We start from the raw sequence: 26,064 nt of genomic DNA, 5'->3' as shown, positions 1-26,064 counted from the left end.
TCAGGAATTCAGGAATTTAGGAATTCAGGAATTTAGGAATTTAAGAATCTAGGAATTTAGGAATCTAGGAATTTAGGAATTTAGGAATTTAGGAATTTAGGTATTTAGGAATTTAGGAATTTAGGAATTTAGGAATTTAGGAATTTGGGAATTTAGGAATTTAGGAATTTGGATTCTTAGAAAATTAGAAAATTTAGAGATTTAGGAATTTAGAAATTTGGGACTTCAGAGATTTGGGAATTGAGAAACTTGAGAATTTAGACATGTGGGAATTGAAAAATTCGGGAGTTTAGAGATTTGGAAATTTAGAAATTTGGGACTTCAGATATTCGGAAATTGAAAAATTGTAAAACTGAAAAATTTAGAAACTTAGAAATGTAGAAATTTAGAAATTTCGGAATTATTTAGAAATTCGAGAACTTGAAAATTTAAGCATTTAAAAGTTTGAGATGTTTGATAGTTTGATAATTTAAAAGATCGAAACCAGGCAAAATATATTATTGCAGAGGGTAGAAGAATTGAATGCAATCAACATAATAAAAGAATTATGTAAATGATTCGCACTACATCAGCTATAAAGATCGATAAAAAGTGTCTGAAGAAAGAGCTTCTGAAGAGTTCAGGACCGTTTAAAAAATGTATACCAATGTATGCAGATTATATTGCGTGTTCGTATAAAGTGCATTATATTCTCATGTTTCATGTATTTTAAATTCGTGAAAACGGAATATACTGTTTGTCACGGAAATAAATGTCAAATATTTAGCGGGGCCAAATGCTAATGTAGAATGCATTTATTTCTTAATGGAATAGTAATGAGCATGGAGTATTCTGTATTTGCTTCAGCAAAATCGAGAGTTCAACAATTGAAGTGAACGCATTAATGTAAATTAAAGAACTTATTTTATAACGAGCGCAATTGGAGAAGAGATATTCAATAAGAATTACTTCACTTCCTACTTTATTGTAAAAAGGTACTACATAACTGTTTATTAATGTATTTTGTATTTGGAAGGTTAGTTCTTTCACAGTGAAATAAAAGTGTAATTCATGAAATGAAAGTTTGAAGCGTAGTCAAAGGGAAGTATTTATTTAATTGACTTTTTACAAACAAAATGAGAGTCTGTGGTTTCACGAGCAGAGCAAGGTTTAGCATGCAAAAATTTATCGTAGCGTAATACGGATCGGAGCTGATGGAGTAAAAGGTGGACTAAATAAATACTTTTCTTTGACTACGCTACAATTGGTGCCTAATGTGGGTCTATTGGAGCGTTTTTCTTAATTTTCTAGCTATACATATTATACATTTTTCTACGTAGGGTGAAGTGGGGTAAGTGCGGACTGGTTTTTGTAAAGTTGGTATTTAAACGTAAGTATTTTCAGTCTGCTATGTAAATACTTAACGCTGTCGATATCGAACGCTTTGCACAATTCCTACTATTTAATTAATATTATATAGGATCTTAATTTTCCTTGTACATTTTGATTTTGATAGGAAATTATTTAAAATGTCAACTACTCTGCACTTTCCCCGGAAATGGGGTAAGAGCGTAATTTGAAGTTAAATACTTTGAAACTTTATTTCATGTGCAATGGGGCAAGAGCAGAATTATTAACAAATCTGCTATAAATGCTTTTTATTGCATTCTGCATGTACTCTATACTGCAAACAAGTAATCTTAGCTGAAATATAAAAGGGGATATAGTGAAACAAAACACGGAAACAAACATACTAAATAGGGAAATTTTGCTCAAATTGTACGAAAAATAACCTGTATACGCACTTGCCCCGTTTACGAACTTACCCCATTTCACCTTACTATAAATCTATGAAATCTATTTAATCTTTGAAATGTATAAAATCTATGAAGTCTATGAAATCTATGAAATCTATGAAATCTATGAAATCTATGAAATCTATGAAATCTATGAAATCTATGAAATCTATGAAATCTATGAAATCTATGAAATCTATGAAATCTATGAAGTCTCTCAAATCTATCAAATCTATCAAATCTATCAAATCTATCAAATCTATCAAATCTATCAAATCTATCAAATCTATCAAATCTATCAAATCTACCAAATCTATCAAATCTATCAAGTCTATCAAATCTATCAAATCTATCAAATCTATCAAATCTATCAAATCTATCAAATCTATCAAATCTATCAAATCTATCAAGTCTATCAAATCTATCAAATCTATCAAGTCTATCAAAGCAATAAATTCAATACAAACTACAAACTACATAAAATGTACAAAACTCATTCAAAGTGGAGATTCATTAAATCAATCCTTCGTTAAATTAAATTAACAAATAAGTATTAAATAAGATAAAACGTGGTTTCTGAACCATAATAAATCGGAATATGGTAAATAAACAACAATAGATAATATAAATAATAAAATGTATTTTAAATATTTCGTAAAAACTGTTACAGAAGATACAAGTAGAAAAAAGCTTTCACTGTAGGCATAATCAAGGCACTTGTATTTACAGAGTTTTATTCATCGTTTCGCACAAGTTTGTCGAATAATTTACGATTCACACGCAATTCCCTCTCTTACATTATCGCATAAACGTTTCTGTACTTTATAAACAATTAAATTTCGAGAGAACGTCGCTTCGTCGTTAACTTACTTTTACAAGTTTTCGATTAAACTAATAAAAATAATCAAGTACATTAGGCTAAGAAAAAAATGTACAACAAATCCGTATTTTTTATCTTAATAATAAATGTACCGAGTACAAAGAAAATTATAATGATACACAATGGGTTACAAAAGAATTTGAGTTCGTATGATAAGAGACTTTGGTAAAACGAATGAACAAATTAAACCTGAGATGAGTCAAACTTTAATTAAAGTTCGTGGAAAAATCCAATAGTCTAATTACAGACTAATACACGATAATAACGTGTATGTCAAATGATAAGTACTATAATCGAAGAAGCGTCCGTACATTAAACTTATTCGAACTTATTTAATTCCGTAGTATTTACATTATTTTATTAACAGATATGCTATTTATTATTAAAACAATAAAACATAATTTACATAGCTTTAGAATAAAATAAATTTATCAAAAGTATAACGGAAGAAAGATCGATTATAAAAATATCATTAATTCTTCCGTACAGCACGTTTTTAATATCATTTCTTTCTTATTCTTCTCAATATTAATAAATAGGTATGAACAATTTTTATTTGTTCTAATAATAAAATCGTTTAGAATAAAATAATATAAATAGTGAAAATAACTTTGTGTGGAAAAGTTATAGAGGGTCTTTCGCGTAAAATAAATCATTTAAATATCTTCTCCGTCTGTAATAACACGGTCAATATTTTTTACACACTTTTGAAGAAAATGTATCAGCCAGAAGATTTTTGTTACAAATATTATTTATATATTTCTTTTTATGTGGCATAGAGTTTTGATTTTCTTTTGTGTAACATAGAAAAAATATTTAGAGGTTATGCGAAACACCCTGTATAATGCTAAATGGGGTACGGAAGCTTTTCTGACAGACTGAATGCTTTTTTATACAAAAAGAATTTTAATACTTAAACAATCAGACAATTTTTGTATGAACTTCAAACATTTTTCTCACTTTTTTGAACATATAATACTTTTCAATTGTTTCAAGTATGAATTCAAGTATGATTTCAACTATTACTTATTATTTTAGGTTGTTGCATATGAAACAATTCATTTATTTACAAAATTGCGTGCACATAACTTCCAAAATAATATATTATAATAAACCTAGCAATGTTTATTTATAAATTATTTTTGTCAGAGAATTGTCAGAGTTTTAGAAATTTTATAATTGTCAGAAAATTGTTAGAATTTTAGAAATCATAGAATTGTTAGAAAATTGTTAGAATTTTAGAAATTTTAGAATTATCAGAGAATTGTCAGCATTAAAAAATTTTTAAATTGTCAGAGAATTGTCAGAGTTTTAAAAATTTTAGTCACCAGAGAATTGTTAGAATTTTAGAAATTTTAATGTGGTCAAAAAATTGTAGTGACTTCCATCTTTTAGTCGATCGAGTAAAATGTTTCTTGCTGGTTATTTAAGTATTTTGTTTCTTGCCGATTATTCAAGTATCAACATAAAAGTACAATATGAAAGTGTAATGATTTCAGTAATTTTGTAATCCACTGTATATACGTATTCGTAACAGCAGAGGCGGTGGTAATAATATGGTTCATTTTATGCAAAACAATTTAGAGTTATATACAATAATATCAACTATGAAAGCTTGCAATATTTACATTTCAAATTAACTGCCCTTTCATCTAGGTTAAATTTTTCTACATAATTAGTGAAAATTTTAAGTGCTGTATGTCAAAAATTTGTGAGCATTTGTATTCAGTTATTTACATTTTACTTTACGATTTTCGGGAAAACGGAATTAAGTTATTCTGTAATAAGAAAGTAAGTTGTGATTGTAGATTGTGCGTTTTATAATTATCAACAACGATTTGAAGTACACTACTTTTCCGAGGTATATTCTTTTCTGAAATAATACATCCAGATGAAATTAAGGTTTTCTAATAATATAAGTCACGAGTGATAGTAATATAGGCTATCTCATATTTCAACATTCTATTAATAAACAACTGAAATTTTAGTCATTATTTTAAATACCAAGAACAAAATTAAATAAAGAATATGAGTATTTGTGATTAAATTCAGGGGTGATTGTAAACATGAACCAATGATACCACGTTTACATAACCTCACTTGCGGACTTATACTGATTTAGAGAATTACATATGTGTAAGTACATATGTGAATTACATATCTGTAAATATGAGAAGTACATATGTGTAAACGCTGTAAAATATTAGTCTATATTACCCAATCTTAACACTGATATTTTCTCTAGAAAAAGTATTCATACCTATAGCCCTAGTAGTATGATACCACTAATTTATGCAGCACATTCGATTTCATGAATACTTAAAAATTATTAAGGACATCTCTCTTCAATTATTCTCAAACAAATTTCAAAACGGGTATTCCATATTACTACCACTTCCTCTATAATTAAAACGCAGTTAATCGAAAGTAAAATTCATAACAACGTGATATAGTTTTGATTTAAGTAATCCGTTCTTGGTTATGTACTCCTAATACTGAACGACTGAGAACCAGAGATTTGTACAATAATTTGTCTAAATTCGCGTACTGACCGACAACTTACTCGTTAATCGATTAAATAATAATACAATTATACGAATAACACTTTGTATCTCGTTGGCACGCGAAATTACTTTTCTCGAAGCGTATTGCTTTTACATTACTTCCTAATCGCATAATGGACGACATTGTACGTATAAATAGCGAAAAATGTTTCTTAAATATTCGTTATAAAAAGTTACAAAGTAGAAAAAATAGGTTTGTCAGTTTAATTTGATTGGTCTTAACGTTACTTAAGGCACTCACTGTATGTACAGATCCTTCCATTTTCCACCTCCGACATCTTGTATTGCCTTTCGATTAATTAACGTTATTAAAAAGAATTTGGACACGTCAGATCACTTCAGCGCATTTATTGCTCATTTAAATAGTATATTCAAGTCACTGCTTCTTGTCTTCTCTATTTCAGATTTGGAATTTTATTATCACGAAATTTTCTTTTTAACAATAATGTAGATCGTGACTGTATCCGATGAGAACAATTACCTTTTCAATTTTAAGATATTTACAAAATTTCTCGTTCGTAGATACCTTAAAATTTGTATTAAACTATAAAACTTTTTATTATTTTTAGTGTTTATTAAGCTATGCATTTTTGGCATTAAAATATTATAAGTGTGAAACGTTTGTTGAAATTGTATCGCAAGAAAGAATTATTTTAAGCTTGAAAATTTTATTTTAATGGATATTATAATAATATTATTTAAATAAATAAAAGACGAACTTATGTTTGTGGCTATGGATACATTTTTGAGAGCTTCAAAACTTTAGTTTTTGCAATACTGCTTCGACTAAATTAATTTATGTTAGAACGCAGTAATTCTAATTTAAAAAGTCTCTATTTTTGCAAATTAAATTATAAATTGTTCAGCTTTTTCCACTTAATCTGAAAATTAAAGAAACATAAGATTTACAATTTAACGTCAAAAAAAAGGAAAGAATACAATTTCTTTTTCATGATACAATTTCATGTATTTCGTAACGAATATCTTGATATGTTTATCGAGGTAAACGGATTAATTTGCATTTTAGCAAAGAGCGTAAGAAACCTAACGTGCGTACTGATATTTTTGTACCTTTGATTAGTAAGAAAAGTTTGTGCAAATTATTTGCATAAAAGTAATTTTGTTAATAGGTTAACCCTTTCGCTGCGATCATAATTGATTCCTGCTGAATAATTTTCTGTGAATACAATTTTTGGAATACCGGTCTTAATATCATTTTGTAACACCATAATATTTTATTTTACAAATATAACTATACATAAAAGTTAATTTGTGCAAAGTGTATTATGTAATTGTATAAAGACGACTTTACTATTTTAAGTAAACCTTAGTTTTTCAGCAAACTTGGGAATAAATATTGAACGATAATAACAAATGCAGAGTTGGGTATTACATAGAAGATTCGGAAGTTTTATTCAAAATTATGTGTTTCTTTAAGAGTAGATAAAGGGATAGTAATTCGCAATTTAAAGAGGTAATTCGCAGCAAAAAGGGTAAACAAGCATATTTGATATAGAAAATTAATTTGTTCCACGGTTTAAATTGCAAAAATTCTTTCAACTAAATATTTTTTTACAACAATTTTCTGGATGCATTAATCAGTAGATACTGAACAAGAAAGACGTCGTAGGCAGTGCTCTCTACATGTAACGAAGTACTTTGTGTTTAAGTACAGGTTTTCGATATCCTGCTGTGTTAACGAACGATATCGTTTCTTGAAATCGACGGAAATTTCATTTGGAAGCAACTCCTCATTCCTGTTTCGTGAGATCACTTCAGCAAGTACTATATCCAAGGTTTTACGTTGACTCTGTAACAGCAGAAATATAAATAAAAAAATTAATAAGTTAAAGTATCACTTTATTTGTATTTTCAGCGTATCTCTTAATTATACGTTTCTTAAATTGCAAATACTGCCGTTATTCTACTAGTCTAGATTATAAAGACTAGTTATTTGCATATTGCAAGGTTATGTCAAAAAATGGAGCATTTACTCTCTTTTTATTATAAGTTAAGTTTACTTATAGAATCTTGTTATTTCATTGTAACAGGACATTTACAAATTTGTATAAAATCGTACAAGTTTTTATGCATGCGAAATAAGCTACTACCGGCAACAAAACATTTTGTTCCTTTGAGATAGGAATTTAAATATTTTTGCCATTCACAGTTCATAAGAAGGGACATTCTTTTCTGAGCAACGTACGCATTTAAAAAAAGTATCTCATAGTGATTATCTTATCTACGTTTTGTACACCACTTGTCCGTTAATTTTTAAGTAATGATTATCGTAACTGTTTATATAGTAATATTTAACAATATAATTTTGAGCTTGCTTGATAACATAACTATTTAATTATACAGGATGTCCTATGTTTCAGCGGTCAAAAATTGTTAGTATATTCTGTAGGTCGAACTAAGAAAGAAATGTTACATAAACATAGCTCTTCTAAAGCTTGATTAAAAAGTTATTACAGTAATAAGAAATAAGAGCAGTAACAAACTCGTGGTTAATTCGATGCGATGCAGAAAGAGATCAGCAATATTGTTTACTCCGTTTATATAAGCTATGTTTATTATTTAAGTCGACTCGTACCAGACTCATCGATAAATTCATTTTTTCGTAACGAAATACCACAATTATTTACTAATTCGCAAAGTAATAAATTTTATTCTTTACCGACGTCGGCCTTGTTTTACCAAAAATGGTGGACATTTTGCGATCAAGTATTAATTGCTTCTTACACAGAGTATCCGTAAATATTACTGATCTGTTTCTGTATCACATCGTAATAACCGTGACTTTACTACTGTTCCCTTCATTTCGTATTATTGCCATAACTTTTCAATGCATCATTAAAAGATCTAGTTTATATAACATCGTTTCTTATTTCGACACATATATTAACATTTGACTGTTAAATCTTGGTAATTCTATATAATTTTGGGTTTATTTGTAACTCGATAATGTATCCTTTTTTTTTCACAGCCTGTTATTGTTTACCTTTTCTAATTTTCTTCAGAAACAGAAAGATATGAAAATGAAGAACAAAAGAATGGTAAATTACTACTTGTAAATTATTACAAGTAGTAATTCTTTTTCCAGCCAAGTACTGTTATTTTAACCTAATCCACGAAACTTTCCCTTCGTGATTTATAGTAGAAAATAAGTTTCCGTGTTCAATCCGAATGATTTCGAGATGGTTCCAAGGGAGACGAAAGATGAATTCTGTGTAACCTTAGGACATTGTCCCACCTGGCTATTGTGGACATCCTTATTTACCTGGATCAGCAAGAATTAAATACAGAAACGGAAATTTGCAGACACATTGTCATGACCTCTCGAAGATCGTGGGAAATGTACATGTGACGCAGGAAAATATATGGAAACTTTTATTGTACGGTGAAATGCCAAAAATATATTATTTATTTGAGTATAGAAGTACTACTAATATTCTTGGAAAAATTGTTTAGTTAGTAATTGTGTACGTTGTCTAAATTTTTTTATGAACAATTATTGTAAATTTTGTACTAATAGCAATTATTGTAATTTTTTATATTTTAGGTAACATATGTTTGTATTTATTCTACGATCGTTATACTATAGATTTGATAACGAAATAAAATTACTGGAATGTAATTGTAAATAATCTTAATGTAATATATAATTGTAGTAAATGTTACAATGTGAACATATAATTATAGCAAATGATATAAAGCAATATATAATTATATTAAGTAATATAATATAATATATAAATTAATGTAATTTAACTTAAATAATATAATTTAATATGTCATCAAAGGTTATATATTTAATATATTATTGTATCAAACATATATACTGAATATATTATTATGTTGTAAATTACTATTGTTTGTCAAAAATACGGTCTTAATTACAATTTCGAACATCATAGTGATATACATTAAATAAATTGTAAGTAACAACACTTAGAATTTACTATGTAAGGCAGACTAATATATAAATTCACCCATAATAATTAATACGAAAATTTCTGAAAATTTCCCAATTTGTATTGATAAAAGATCTATATAATAACTTTAATTACATTCCACATTTTCAATGAACATATCACAAGTTCAATTTTCAAAGCTACCTTTTACTCCCCTGTCATCAAGCGTTGTCAGATTTTCTTTCTTTTAAAACGATAAACAATAATCTGATAGAACCATTTAAACCTAACGACAAACGTATTAAAATTTATGTATTCGAAGAAACCAGATAATCGAATACAGGGCAATTAAAAGTTGCAAGAGAATCCCGATCAAGAAACAATAATTGATTCTCTTAATTGCTAATTTCATTCGTTACACCGAAGTCAGAATGTGTTTTGATTATGCATTAAGTAGTAGTCCTTGAGTCCTATCGGTTCTAGATAAAACGAGAAGAAATGAGAAAAGCACTCTTCTGTAAGGACGTTACTTTATCAGCAGAGGGGCGTGACTGGGAAACATTTTGAAGAAGGACGCTTTAGAACGCAGAACAGCTAACATAGAACACTTCTTTGGCGGGAAAACGTCTGGAATTTCATTTCACGTATTTTATCGCGTCAAAAGGGAACCGATCAAACGAACCCGATATTTTTAGAAAACACAGCAGGGCAAGAAACGCTGGAATTAATGATAATCTAGTTAAACATGTTCAAGTCCTAGACCTATTTAAAAGCTTCTACATGTATTTAAATGAAGGCATTAGGAATTAAATTTTTGAAATTTTTTATGTGATTTCGACTTAACTGCGGTATTAAAAATTTCTCACGGGATACATAAATAAAATCAGCCATGACGAGTATACAGGTTGAATGCAATTCAATGTTGTTACTGTGTATGAAAATAAATTAGAGTACATGTGTATGTGTACATATGTGCATATGTATATAGATGTGTATATTAATAGTAGTCCTGCTATGAAATATCGAAACAATATTAGAATACTTAAATGTACTACAATACTTAACTGCAGTACTTAAATGTAGTTACTGTGTGTGAAAATAAATTACATGTGTGTATGTACACATGTGTATAAGTATGTACATGGGTATATTAATAGTAGTCTTACTATGCAATATCGAAACAATACTTAAATGTACTACAATACTTAACTGCAGTACTTAAATGTAGTTACTGTGCGTGAAAATAAATTACATGTGTGTATGTACACATGTGTATAAGTATGTACATGGGTATATTAATAGTAGTCTTACTATGCAATATCGAAACAATACTTAAATGTACTACAATACTTAACTGCAGTACTTAAATGTAGTTACTGTGCGTGAAAATAAATTACATGTGTGTATGTACACATGTGTATAAGTATGTACATGGGTATATTAATAGTAGTCTTACTATGCAATATTGAAACAATACATAATCAAGAAAGCTTGAAAAAAATACATAAATTGAGTTATCAAATTAATACAGAAATATATGTTATAGCTTATGTCTGCATTCGAAATTTTTAGTATCGTTTTGGTAATAGATGTCAATAACATATGAATATTACTTTTATCTAAAAATATTTATTATAAATTTACAGTACCATAATAGTTGTATTATCATTTTTATTATTACTGCAATCAACAATTAACATAAGAAATAACTTGCGTAATTTTTTTCGACATAATAAAATTGTCACTAGCAATTAATACGTAATTTGACATTTCGAAAACACAGTGAGCAATGAGAATACGTAAATAACTAATTGTGAGATCTTTTAGCGAAAAAGCTTTAATCCTCGGCGCCAATGTGAACGCACATTGCCATGCTGGTAATGTTTATTGATAAGATAGCGAACATGCGGGTTACCAGCATGACAAAGCTTTAAATTCTTTTGTTCTTCGTGAACAAGTCGAAGGAGACGAATAACGAACAATGTGCATGGTTAGCACGTAGTTTAATTTCTTAAAGAGAACAATATCCACGATTCTCGTGCACTGAAACGAGAATGTGTACAACGCAATAATTACACGAATAAAACATTTATACGTTATCATTTTTGGTTACTTTAATTGCATTTTCTGGTTCATTTTAGTGTATTACAGATCTTGCTATATTTTTTAATCGTGTGTTGTACTTTCAAATTTAAATTAGTCAATTGCAATGTAAATAATTTATCAATTAATTTGATGATTATGAAAACAGGAATATTTAGATTAGTATATTTTCTTTTTGAATTTGTTGCAACGAATTAATGAATTTATGTGGATTTTTCATTTGTTTATTATAGTTTTAAACGAATGATTTATTCATTTACTAATATGTACTTTTATTAATTTTGTTATTTTAGTTTTAATTAATTTTATGAATTATTTTAATTTACATGGGTAAGCAATTATATGAATTATCCACTTAAATGAATTACTGTATTTAAATTAATAGGCTGACGGGTTTATTTGTAATAATAAAATGTAAAAATATAGTCCAAAGGTACTTTCTCATTGATCTCTGTAATTTATTATTACTTTATATGTATTGTGTTACTCAGTAGGCTATTAATTAATTTATGAATAATACGCTTTTAAAAAAAAAAATATATTAATGATCTTTATTAACACATTTATATTATGACAAACGTAGAAATTGAGTAATACGAATTTATCTACTAAAATATTTTGCAATGTTAAAAAAGTAAATTGTTAAAAACATTCAAAAACTTGAAATCTTTATGATATTTTTCACTATTTGTCTTTCAAAGTTAAATTTCATTCAATCGATTCTAAACTTTCTGCTTCATTTATAAAAAGCAAGTTAAACTTCAAAATGATTACAAAATATCATTAACAATTTGTAAAAGATACAAAAATTACTATGTTTCGAAAACTCCAAGTTATAAAAATAAAAAAAAAATAAAGATAGACTTTGCAAGCGTTATTGTAACAGAAAATTGATTTCAACACCTTCAGCCTTCGTTCCCTAATTAAAAATGAACAGAAGGATCAAATGTTTACAGCGATCATGTATCGACCAATATAAAAAGAGTTTTGTCGAACAAATTAGCACGATTATTGACCAACGGTAAAATTTAATGGATCGTGTTCCTTCGACGCGAAAGATTAATATCGTGTCACAATTTCATTCAAATTTCCGGCTATAATAGCATTTATTTTTCGTAAAAGGCAACATTTGTAACCATCGTACGCAAATGTAATCACAGGGTTATTTGTTAAGTGTCGTCGCAGAAAAATTCAGTCAATTAACTGCTAAGGATCGAACTAATAATATAAGGTTGTTCAATAATAATTCCTGCATTTTAAGTAAGTGCAACTTTTTGCTGTTATTTAATATTCCTGTATGTAATATATGTTATTTAGTATTCCAGAATGTATTATATATTATTTAATATTCTGGTATTTAGCACATGTTGTTTAATATTCTGGTATTTATTATATGTTTAATATATTCTCTATTTGCAATCGTTTCAATAATTATTTATTACCTACCACAATATTGTAGATCAACTTTTAAATACATTTTTCATTCATTTTCTAAAATATTAAAATTTAATAAATAAATAGGGCATATATATTACCCAAAGTTATTCAAAAATTTACATCGTGTTTTGAGTAATTTTCTTTGTTAATATCTTATGACTACTATAATATTTTTAATGAAATTGTTTCGTTCAGTTGAAATCGGTTTTCACGATTTATCACGAAATGATTGAGAAACTTAAACACATAATTGTTACGGTAGTAATAATAAGTTTGCATAAATTTCACAGATGTTAATTACTGTCACCTTGTGCTAAATAAACAAAGACAATGTAGTTATGTTAACATATAATTTATCTGAATCTCCTTTCAATTTAAACTTAACGAAAACTATTATAATAAAATATATCGAGATAACGCTATGTCCAGTTAGTTTTCTTTTACTTTTAACATATTTCACGAAATCAAAACATCTCCAAATACTTTTAAATTATTCATTTTTCATAATAACATTTTTGTAGTTAACACGTACTTTTGTAAATAACGTAAATCTATTATTGACACAAACAGTGAATTTGTGGAGTCAACGTTGACCTTAAACTTTCCATATAATAATTACATATTACGTAAAAAATATTAGATATTTCTCGTTATTTACCAACGTGATAAATAAATATATAATAGTCAATAGAAATTAGGACTAAAAATAAATTTTGCAAATAATAAAAATTCATCATCCTCTACTTCTTTAAAACAACATAACCTCAAACAGCACGGAATAAAAAGACAGCCATTTTAGCACATTTGCAACGTACCGCAACGAAGAATCAATTTACGAGGATTAATATAATCCCGTTTAAGAAATTTCGTTACAATCCACGCGTAATCATCGAGTATGAAGAAGAAATTTGATCGAACCAGCTTCCGGCTTGTGCGTTCATTCGAGAGAAATAATCGTGATTAAAACGGGGGTTAAAGTTTCTCTGCACTCGTTACTCGGTCGCCACAGACGCGAAGAAGAGAGGAGAAGAAAAAGAGAAGAGGAGAGAAAAGTCAAAAGAAGGCCGATGGGCTCGCGAGCAACGGGACGATATCAACGTGACCGGGAGCCAAGGAAGGAATTTATTAAATTAATTTGCCGCGGCGACGCGTCTCGTAAATTTCGTAGATGACCTCACTTTATAATTGTCGAGAATTACTCGGTCGGCCCAACGTGCCAGCCTTCTTACTTCCTAAGATAAACACATCTTATTACTACTTTCGTCGAGAACCACGGCAGCGGTGTTTCAAAATTTTCTCATCGACACACGAATAAAGTAACACGTGAAACCTCGTTTTGTCATCGAAAGCCCGGATACCGTTTCAATGTCGAGCCTTTACGAAGATTAAATTTTGTTTATTCCTTTTCACTTCGTTGTGAAAACTTTTATAAATCGAAAATTCATTTAACTCAATTTAATTACCACGTGTACGAGTGCGTTATTTTGACACTGTCATTTGAATTTTGAATAAACGTAGGAAGTCAAAGTTTCTGGAAGTCGAATTTCCATTGCTGCTATCTCTACAACGTGAAGTTTATAGATATAGGGTGGCACAACTGATTTTACATAGAAAAATAAATTGAAAGTGTAGAATAAAATTTTGTCATGCAAGACTTGATTTTCGAGATAATTGAAGTCAAACATTAACTGTCAAATTAAGAAAAAACTTGTTGAAATTTTCATCTTCCTCTTAAATAAATTTTCTATTATAATTATTTTGTCGAAATCAATTTTCATGTAATTATTTTTCCGTTTGTACCATTAATTACTAACCACTCAGTATGTCATAAAATATGAAAAATCAATGCTTTGACATTCCCCTTCTTCTAACAAAAAATTCTCTTTCAAAAATTGAACTTTTCTTCCTTCGTTTAACAAATAGTATTTATCGTACAAAGCTTCTATAGACTTTTTGTTTGTTAAATCATTTTTATCAAAAATTTTCGTTTTTTTCCTGTCACAATTCGATTTTATCGAAAGTTTCAAAACTTTCTTTGACGTTCCGAATTACCAAAGTTCGACTGTAATTTGTACTGTTGGAGGAAATTCATTTTAAAGATAATTGAAGAAGTAATTGCAAGAGCTGCGAGAATGCAGTCGTGCTGATAATTTCAGTTTCGACCTAAATGGAAATTAAATTGCAAGTATCGTGAAAGTTAACGTTGATGGAAGAATTTAACGCGTATTCGACGTGTACGGCGTTTTAATGTGACTTCATTAATACTTTGATGATTGCGCTTTTTAATAGCTGCAATTCTGTATTTTCGATATTTCTGTACTATGTCTTCTGCGGTATGAATGTAATGCATAAAGTAACATGATGTCAAAGTTTTGTACTTTGTCAAACATAAATGAGAGGCAAATTTCATAATTAGGTATTGAAAGGGTAGAAATTATTTTCTTTCTTGTGATTACTGTTTCATGCATCTTCTCAAAATATTGCAAGTTTAAAATATATTGTCTCCTTTTTAAAAAATTTTGCAATAGAAAATATTTATTTCTTTTTAAATATTTAAGAAAATATTTAGTTCTCTTCCTGTTTTATTTTCTGTAGGAGTTCGAGAATATATCTTTTTTCAAATTGAAAACGAAAATGTATAATAATAGAGGGTTAACGAGAGATTTAAATTGTATCATAGAAAATGACATTAATCGTACACTACAAAATTAATGATTTTTATTATACCAGACAATTTATACCAGTTAGAGTAAATAAATATAAAGAATAATGCGTTGAACAAACTGATTAAATATAAAAAGTACAAATTTATAACAGTGGATGTCCACATCCACATGTATGTCCAAAAGATCAGAAAACACTACATAATTTAGTATAAATTAATAAAACAATAAATAGATATCCATCATTTCACAATTGCTCTTCAATTTTTTTGTAATTTCGGCAACATGTAATTATTTATCAAATATGCTTAAAGAATAGAAAAAATCGATCTATCAAACATGCTTAAAGAATGAAAATATCGAGTTACCAAACGTGCTTAAAGAATCGAAGAATCGATTTACCAAACGTGCTTAAAAAATCGAAAAACCAACACGATGTGTCCGTTTCCTAACACACAGGAAAACATGATTTGGGTCTTTTCACGAATGTATTGTACTATTTGACATATGGTAAACGTTATGCCAACATTTCTTAATCGCAGTGCTATTACCCATATGGCAACAAAACTGAAGTCTTCGAACGTCTTCAAAAACCGTAGCCACACATAGGGTGTTCGAAGACAAATAATACAATTCAGAAAGCTAGCGATTCGTCATGAAAGATTTATAAGATTGATTTCCATTACTATCATTCAATCTTGAACTTTGTAGAGAATTTGAAAGTAAACCTTTATTTTAAGTTTGCAACTTTTCTTTAAATTTTATTCAGGCAATGTTATAACATTATTAATGTAGGATAAAAATAATTTAATAATAATAGATTCTTAGGGAGAATAATTATTATTATATAACTGTAGTTATTTGGTAAATAAATACATTTTGTGTTTTCATCTTTCTTCTAAGTTCTAGAAGAATAATGTCTTCTTCTTGTAAATTATTTAATCAACATACATAAATTTTTATAACATTGTTTTATTATATTGTAAATGGCTGAAAAATCGTTTCTAAACATTAGAAACAACAGTTATACCTTTCTATTATTAAATATTAAATTGTTGTGTAGCAAATGGGAGATTTCAAACCATAAAATGTCTGACATGATCACATAACCTAAAAATGTAGTAAGATTATTCTGTTATTATTCATTTATTATTACTTTACTTAATAATTTAAAATTTAAGATTTTATGAAAGTGATTGTATAAATTATCAGCATAAAAATATATTATATACAATTTCACTGTAACAAACATACTAATCTGTGTACTTAACATAGTTTAGATGAATAATTTAGAATTAACAGTAAACAAATACACCTTTCAAATTTTCATTTGATCATTGGTTAAAGTAAAATCAGATAATGATTTACACGACATGAATATACAAAACTGCATATTCATATTAGTTATGTTTACATTTATATTAGTTAATAATAGTTTATTAAACTATTGTTTATCAATTTTTCTGTGCATCTACTAATATTTTGACCATAAATTTCATTTCGAAAGTGACTGTATCCGGACTTAAACGAACGGTAGTTTTTGAACTGTTTTCGCGTTCATTTTTCAACGAAGCCGCTTACTTCGCCGCCCATATGTTAAGGAAAGTCTCTGTCGCCGTATGGTCGTCTCGAGTGCCGATATATGCACATGCATCAAATATTATATCTGACTGGCTGCGTGGCACGTGGGTTACGCACGTTTCTAAGGAAATCATGATTTCTATTTGTGGCTCAACGACTGCACGCTCTGCCGATACTTTTTTTCGATTTCTGCGCTGCGACTCCGTCAGCGTCTGTCTCGCTAAGTACAACCAATTTAAACCACTACCAAAGAAGAATTAGAACTCCGTCACAATTTATGTACTCTACAATTATTCAACATTTCTCAACTTTAACTTGTTCACTTCAATTATTAACACGTGGCAAGAAACTGTTGTAATTTCAAAAATTACATTCTTTATTTCATTTTTTGTCTATGAGAATTATAAGGTTATTTTAGGTACTGTTACTTTTTGTTGCTGTTATTATAAACCTACTGTTATTATCAGATAATTCTAATACTATTATACATATCTTTACGATATTACACATATCGTACACATATAATGATAAACTGTTATCAAATAATGTACATATATGTACACATGTCTATGCATATGTTACAACAATATTAATTTTGACAACAAAAATAATTTGTCACATTCTGATTTGTGTAATTAATAAAAATCGAAGGAAGCATTTAAAAATTCTTGTTAAAAATTGAAGAGCTACAACTGTTTAAAAAATGATATTCTATGAGAAATACTAGCAACGATAATGAAATCTGAGAAAGTAGAGCGCAGTGTATCCGAAAAAGAGGAGCATGTGCGTGATCTTACCAAAAGGAAACGGATCAATGCCGAGCAATTGGAAGCCACGAAGATTGGGAAAGGTCTGGACGAGAGATATTTCGAAGAGGATACCTAACATATGGCAAAACCGTGAACCACTTCCGTTCGTGGGTGCTTTTGATGCTGCCTCCGGTGGCAGCGTTTCAAAATGCCATCAAGGTAGCGTGAACTTGAAATTTCTGACACGTGTTCGTTTCAAGAAAACAGCTTTTTCCTCGGCGTATCGACACTTTTGTGTAATCTTATCGGGAGATAAATACCAGTCTGCACAGGACACACGTCGAAGGAACCTACGTTTTAACCCTAGTATACAGAGTTAATCATACACGACACTCACGAGAATACATTATAGCAATTAATAATAGTTTAGTTCAATTATAAGTCAGAGATTTTCAGGTTCTGGAAAGATTTTAAAAAGTCAAAAATTTATGGTGTATGCACTGTGGTAATTTATGCTATTTTCCACTTCGAAATCCGCCATTTAGTACAACAGTGTTTTATACTATTTAAGTACAAATGAAAATTAAAAATTAAACGAAATAATGAAATTATTTTTCAAGACCACAAAATAGAAGGTCATAAATTTTCTACATTTTGTTGATTTGAACGAAAAGTAAATATTCTTAGCTTAATTTTGGTATGTAAAATTTAATGTAACAGTAGTTGTAACAGTTGTCTCTTTCGCAATGTAACTTACATATTTAAATGTATGTGGATGTTTAAAGCATGTAATAATTATTTAGCTACCATGGTGTTCATAGACTGATCAAAGAATCAAAGTATGATCATGGTCATATATGAATATTATCGGTATGATCAAATTGTGCAGTTTACCGTATAGAGTTATCCAGTAAATTGTACTTTCTAAGCCCATAATATGTACAAGTCTGCAAAACGAAGTTATTTTTGATTACTTGTATTTCTATTGATCCAAGATGCTTTTCCCTCAACCCGCAAACGTAGGATGCGTCCAAGTGTCACGTCGACACGCACTTTCGCAAAGTGGTTACAACGCCTAAAGTTTATTTTTGAGAGCACGTGTTCAAGAGGAAACAGTGAACACGGGTTTCCACTTGGCGACGCTTCCTTAGAGTAGCTGTCACGTGTGTCTATCGGCAGCCTAAGCTACTTAAAAAGTCCTTCGATAAGAAATTCTTCACGGGGACCGTGCGAACTTTACGAACATTGTCACGCGAGATCTATTGTTCAACTCGATCACAATGTAGGTTCAACTTTTTAAGTATTTGACAAAAATACTTCGATGTAAATGACAATAAATTAATATCAATGATGAACTTGTTGTAACTTGATGAACTCTGATGAATTATTGATAAACTCCGAATGTAACTTGAACAATAAACTTCAAAATCTTAAATGTTTTGAAATTTGAAGGATATAGTGATAAATTATTTTATTGTTGTTTAAATTTGATATAATGAATTGTACATTAATATTGAAAGTAACATTTTTGGACGTAGATATTCAATTCATTGAAAATTTTAAGGGAGCACTGCATCGTAGTGTGCACTATTTGAAAGTAGCTACCCTTTCAACAGCAGTGGCACAACTGTCATTTGTTTTAAATTTTGAACATAGCTACGAACGGGATAAAACAATTATTTCTTACAATTTCATAATATCAATTGTGTCGTATAAAACACAGGAAGTCACGGAAGGATATTCCCACAGCATAAAATATTTACGTTTCGTTACACGTGTGTGAGACTTAACAAAAACTGATAGTTGTCGATGTGAATAGCAATAAATGTGATGAACATGTTACAACACTCAAACGTAATAATAACGTTTAAAAGTATAATGATAAATTTTGCTGAGTCTTCAATTTGGAATACAGTTACCAAATTATTATTAAACCAATTATTCCTTGCAATTTCACATAATAAACAGGATCAAACAGAAGAATACTGCTGAAGCATAAAATATCTACCTAATACGGATCCATAAATCTTTGAACCAAAGGTGTGAGAATCGTCAGATACAATTAACACATTGAAGTACATTTTACAATAAAACGTTACGATATTTTGCTAACTTTTAAATTTAGAATATAACGAATCGTATAAACTGCTTATTTTTTGCAAAGTACCAACCGTTTCACATAAAAAAGAGGAAGCCACAAAAGGATAGCAGTAGAGCATAAGACACCAACCTTTTGTTACACGTGCGTAAGTCGTTGGGTGTGTTGCTGATGAACCAGCCTGCCCTGCTCTTGTTCCCACCAGCTGACGACGTCCATGAATTCACCGGATTCAGTGATCTCCTGCTTATAATATAGAGCCCCAGAAAAGGTTTCCGGGCTCGCCGCATAAACAGTGGCTGCACCCTCTTCACTGTCCCCGGCGCCACTATATGGCGAGAGGATCTGAGGTTCCAGGTTCTCCTCGTTTTGCCCGTAATACTCCGACGGTGGTGATGCCACCGAGTTCGGGGACAGTCGTGAAAAATTCTGCGGGTTCGATACGGTTCTCGGTTCGAGATTCTCTTCGTCGCCCACCGAGGACGCGTAATAATCGTGTGGCGATGCGACGGTAGTTCGATTCGGCGACAATCTGCAATATCGTTGAAACATTCAAGCTCTTCGTTTCTCCCTCCTTTGATCATTTCGTTACTCAACGAAAAGGAAAGATGAAAGAAAAAATTACCTAGACGTAGTTTTCTGCTTCCCATTATCATCGTCCTCCTCCAGTTGTTCGCCGTCCTCCTCTTCAGCGCCGAGAACGTCGTCCTCGAGGATAAGTCGCTCCCCGGATCCGTTGTGACTCGACGAAACGACACTGCTGGTAGGTGAGGGCATACATTGCCCGGCACCGGCGTTGGCGTCGTATTCGATCCCGTCAGCTTCGGCCAGCAGCCTCTGAAGACCTCTGATGTACTCCACAGCCATTCGCAGGGTTTCCACTTTCGACAGTTTCTTGCCTCTGTCACCGTAGCCAGCTGCGATGTGGCTCGGGATGTGTTGTCTCAAAGTCGCGAACCCATTGTTCACCTGCTTGACGCGATTACGCTCGCGGGCATTCCTTCGGGCAACGGCGACTGGCGGCGGCTGACCGTTCTTCCCGTGTTTCTTCAGTCTGGATGGATCGTAGGGCGGTAAAACGATCGACGGGTTCGTATTACCGTTGTTGTTGTTGTTCTTTGCGACTATCAGATGAGGCTGATTGCCGATTATGTTGCTCTCGTTGTCCTGCAACGTCCGCAGCAGCATCAGCTGCTCCTGATCGTTGCCGTTGATCTGCACCCTGTTGCAGAAGACGGTGACACCCATGGTCGTCATCTTGATCGTTTTGGGCTAGAATGTGTCATTCAACGAAACGGCTGAGACGTTTGTTGTAGAGGTGAAATGTTTAACGCACGATATGAAACGGACGATCTATCGTGGCGAACATAAAGATAATTTGTGTCGTGAGAATAGCAAAGACGACTCGTTGTTTATCGACTCTAATGCGTTTCGAGGACAAATCTAATTGATGGACTTATAAATAAAACGCGGTCTCCCCTCGAAGACAAGGATGATTATCGACATAGATGATCAGACGAGTATTGGTTTTGATGTTTAGATCTGGGTCGGAATATCTTGCGAAGATTTATGAAGATCACCAAATTGTCTGTGGTATCTTCTGTAATATCACTTGGATTTTGGACTTATTTAATAGAACGATTATGTACAGATTTGTAACGAAGTTTGTACCTTGATTTTAACATTGAAGGGTCACTTTTATAATAAAGTTATTAAATACATTAGGGATTCTTACAATTTAACAGGTACAACAGCTCGTGCTTAAAGAAATTTTTAATTCATATAACAAGAACTTTTTGATTGTTACGATCTCAGAAACTTTCGATAGACCATGGGCCTTTTTCTCTACCAAATAATGAAGCTGATGACCCGAACCAAGATCCAATTGTCTCGTTGTCGGTCACAACGGCTTAAGTAAAGCGTGAGGTCACCGTCTATTCTTCTCCGCGACGGTCGTCGACTCCTTGGAAATTATTCTTCGGAATATCTTCAAACAGTTACTTCTTAACAGTATTAAATCAATAAAAATTCAAGCGTCAACATTCGGTTCCTCTTCGTTCGTTTGCGAAACGTTTCAACGTGTTATTTCAATTAGAATCGATATCTCCGAATCGTATTATCACAATATTTTATAAGGAATCGTGTAGCACCAGTTGAATGCTTCTATGTACAAGGAAAGCACTTGAACGACTTCGAACAGCGAAGTCTAAACGACCTTAACGAACTATAACGATATAAACAACCATCGTTCACGTTTTAACACTTGTTACGAATCGATTCATCTATTTCGATTGTATAAGGCACTCGCGAGCAACTTTCGTCGCTCGACTAAGGTCACTCGTTCTTCAAAATATAAGGCACTGATCGTGTAAAAGAGTTTAATGTTTCTCCAAATTATGATCCGAAGCGACTGTTACAAGTTGGTCAGTCTTGAATCACGTAACTTCATCCAAACTCTCAACACCCAACATTTGCTACCGACCTGAATGGCATCGTCCGTATAGCCACCGATTCGCGCTCTGCATGGCGTTCGGTTTCCAGAACTCGCATCGAAACGCTTCCGTTCGGTATTTCACCACGCCACGAAGTGACACAGAACGCTCGGCGAGCGAAAAAGGGGTAGAGAGCAGACGGTGGGGGCTTTAAGCACGCGCCGTAGTGGATGCTTGCCCCGGGCAAACAAAGGGAGCAACTGAATAGTCTCAGACTCCAATTACATCACCGGGATCTATGGTGTAATTTTCTAACGATAAGATCTGGAAGCTTCACTTTACTCCCTCTCGGCACAGAATTTTCACGTTCGAACACACTTCACGATCCAACCGAGTGAACAGCCGAATTCCTTCGAGCTATCGGGGTTGGTTTGACACCGATGGTCGCTCGGTATCCGTCATCGGTCACTTTTTAACTCAGCTCCCGTTCCTGATCAGACCTCTGTGCTACGCACCGCATGGCGTCTGCGTTCAGAATGAGCGCGGACATCCGATAGATGGGTTAGGTTTCAACATTTTGCCGCACCGTAGAGCGAGACCGAGGGCTGGTTCGTCTGCTGCAACGGCGAAAGAGGAAACGGGATGGAAGAACAGAGGGGGGAAACGCGTGTTGTGCGAAGAGGAAGAAATGGTGGGGATTTTGAGCACGCGCCGCAGCCCCCTCGTTTCTGCTCCCCCGGAATTGAAAAGGGGGACCGTGCGCACCATATGCCGGGGGAGCGCGTGTGCCAGTTGCGTGTTCCCTGAACACGTATACGTCTATGCTTTTATGCGGCTGCGTGTACGCGAACGCACGATCTACCAGAACCTATTGCCGAGCGATGAGAACGCGACCGAGTTGTACATTCATGCTCGTTGATCCTTGACTACCGGACCCTGTTATTTCAAGAGCTGCGCGATAGTGAATCCCAGCGTAATAGAAATGTTCCGGAAATTTGCGAGGGTGGTTTGATGGATCATCGGGAAAGATTCAGTGTCGTATGCACGCGCTCTTCAACTATTGGTAATGGGCGTAGTGCAAACATAGGCTACCTTCAGTAGATTGCCATTAAATACGGTGATATAAAATGTAAACAAAAGTTATATTTTCTGTAATTTAGGGGACGGAGTTGACTAACTTTTGTACATTGGAAATTTTTTGAGAAAATAACTTGATAGGTTACTTAGGTATACATAATTCTTGTAACCACTTTAATTGAATGTTGTAGTTTTTGTCACATTTAGATCAGCGAAACTGATATGTCAAGAAAATATTATAATATTAAATATTTGCAGAATACAGTTACCGAGAATTAATTAACTAGCTCTGGGTTATGTATGTAAAATAAAAGTTGTTATTACTGTAACAAATATCTATCTGCTTTACTCAATGTTTTTTCTCCTGAAACCTAGTGTTATGCTATTATCGTTAGGGTGACATCCTTAACATGACTCCACATCAAATCGTATATATTTCTACCCTAATTCAGATCATTTTCTCCACGTTTATACGTCGATATCCTAACATAAACCATTTCCACAAAATTGTATGACAAACAGTTAAAAAAATAATTTTTACACTTTCGTAGCAATACATTGAAAACAAAGGATGTCCTTTAATGTTTAGTCTTCAGACATCTAAATAAGTGAACGGAAGTTTAAATGTTTAGTATATCTTTGCAGATAAAGTTGACCTTACGTGTAATATATTCCAAAGCAGTGCTTGTAACATAGATAGTAGACTAAATTGGAATATCTCGGTTTTGTTCACATGCGTATCTTTAAAATTTTCGTTATTTATTCGCATTTTGTATTTAAATACAAACAAATAAAAATTTCTTTTTCTACTATTTTTGCTTCTCGTATACCGTATAACTGTCACCTTAACCAGATTAAAAAGCACATAATTCATTCAATAAGCAGCCATCATAAAAGTACCTGGTTTAATCGTATTGGAAGTTTCACCGTACGCATAATCTGATTTTTCTGTCAATCGCAGATTATGTAAATCCTGAGAGTGGATGTTTAAACGGAAGAAATGCGATTTGCGATCTCTATTTTTGTGTCACAGAAGCGATTGTATACATACTTACTCGAGTTTACATTTCGCGTTTCCCTCGCCAAAAAGATTTCAAATAGAAAGGATTATTTCGTTGATCCGATTTCGTGCATCCCTTTGTGTAACGATGACGGTTGCGTAGAACGGAACGGAAAACAAATTTTCCAGCGCATCTGCCAGTACTTGAAAATCAAATCGAACGGGCAGTAAATTGTGGTGAATGTTTACATTCGGTTCCAGGAAATTATTGTAGAGAAAAAGTTCTGATGTGAAAACAAAGAAAATAATTTTTTAACAAAACCTTAGGGTGAGAAAGTAATATAAAGTAACGTAATGTATTATTTTGGTAAAAATTCACGATAATTATATTTTCAATTTGCATAAAATAGTACAAACATTGCATGCAATTTTCAATAGTATCTAAATACTGTTCACATTAATGCTATTTACATTAAATCATCATTGAACATAATTCATTATTCAACGAAACGAATAAAGGTTTCAAAAGTAAATTGTAAAATAAACAAACTTGTTTTATATTCTTAAATTTTCGAAAATCTAACAGTGCATCTGTAAGTGTCATTCAAAGTAATTTTTCTTGATAATAAAATTCTGTGCAGCAACTTTTTTATTATATTTTCATGTAGTTACCCTTAAAGTGCCACCACTTTTGGAAGGTCCTGTATTGCGTTCATTTCTGTCTCACATCGATCGAAACACGATGTTAAAACGAACGAAACATGATTGTTAACGAAATTGAAAGTGCAACGAATTCATTAAATCTCTTTTTTGTGTTCTGTGTTTCATAGTGCAGAACAGGAAGTGTGACATTCTGTTCGCCACGGAAGTTTCGTGTTTCGGGGCGGTGCACTCGCAAAGGCCGGTACTTTGCCACGCTTAAAATAGCATTTATACTTAGTATAAATGTTTAACCATATTTAGAAATTTTTATGTATTCTTTACGCAAGATACTTGAGACTGCTTTCAATTTTAAGTAGTACAACTTAATCTCTTACATTGAAGACTGGTATTACGTTCGTTGAGGGGTGAAATGGACAAGTACTAAGATCAAATGGTAAATTTTAAAATGTAGAAAGTTTAATTATGATTTGATATAATGATCGCAATTTTTCCTTTAAAACATATTAGTTTGAAGCTTAAAATTTAAAGGAAATGGTTACAATATGTGATTACCTCATCAATGTTCTTAATGCGAAACAAGATGGCTGCTACGTTGAAATAATGCATCAGCTAATTTATAATTTAGTGTTGATTATCAGCAAATATTCAAGTTATACTTAATTATATTTAATTATTTATTTATGTTTGAAAATATATATAAAAACAATCTTTTGATTCGTTCTTTTATGAAAAATCAACAATTTTTGGTACGCAAACCTTTCGTTAATATCTTTTATACAAAGATAGTCTTCTTTTTGAAACAAAGAACGTATGAGTTCTTCTATTTACAAAGTATAACTTATACTTGTTGTTCTTTTATATATAGGATGATTCAAAAGTAGCTTTGCCTGTAAACAGACTCTACAAAATAACAAACCAAAGTAATAATCGCTGTAGTTAAAGTTAACGTAAGTATATTTACTTAGTTAGTTCATTTTTCTGTTCTAAAAAAGAATCAGTCATTTCATATTAAAAATATTAATGAACTCTTCCAACAGCAGTTTTTCTTAAAAATTAAATTCTTAGAAAATGACATGTCATAATAATTGTTTTGAAGTAATTTCAAAGCACAAAATTATATCACAT

General features: G+C 31.4%; 1 protein-coding gene across 1 annotated transcript; it reads right to left on the bottom strand.

Moving 5' to 3' along the window:
- Positions 1-2,395: 2,395 nt before the first annotated feature.
- Positions 2,396-22,801, bottom strand: LOC100877353 (uncharacterized). The gene is made up of 3 exons (XM_003700637.3): positions 20,393-22,801; positions 19,900-20,299; positions 2,396-7,029 (listed from the first exon to the last, which is right to left on the bottom strand). Exons 1-2 carry the CDS (start codon positions 21,022-21,024, stop codon positions 19,906-19,908), a joined length of 1,026 nt encoding a protein of 341 aa, XP_003700685.1. The 5' UTR covers positions 21,025-22,801; the 3' UTR covers positions 2,396-7,029; positions 19,900-19,905.
- Between the last annotated feature and the right edge of the window lie 3,263 nt (positions 22,802-26,064).

The sequence above is a fragment of the Megachile rotundata genome, chromosome 1 (genome assembly GCF_050947335.1).
Source record: "Megachile rotundata isolate GNS110a chromosome 1, iyMegRotu1, whole genome shotgun sequence".
Classification (NCBI taxonomy): domain Eukaryota; kingdom Metazoa; phylum Arthropoda; class Insecta; order Hymenoptera; family Megachilidae; genus Megachile; species Megachile rotundata.
The sequence above is the reverse complement of the archived record's forward strand: the minus strand, read 5'-3'. Positions and strand labels throughout refer to the sequence as shown.

Coding starts and splice junctions, on each gene's coding strand:
- LOC100877353 (XM_003700637.3), bottom strand. CDS start 21,024: ATGACGACCATGGGTGTCACCGTCTTCTGCAACAGGGTGCAGATCAAC. Junction 20,300..20,392: donor AAGCAGAAAACTACGTCTAG/GTAATTTTTTCT, acceptor ACGATATTGCAG/ATTGTCGCCGAATCGAACTA.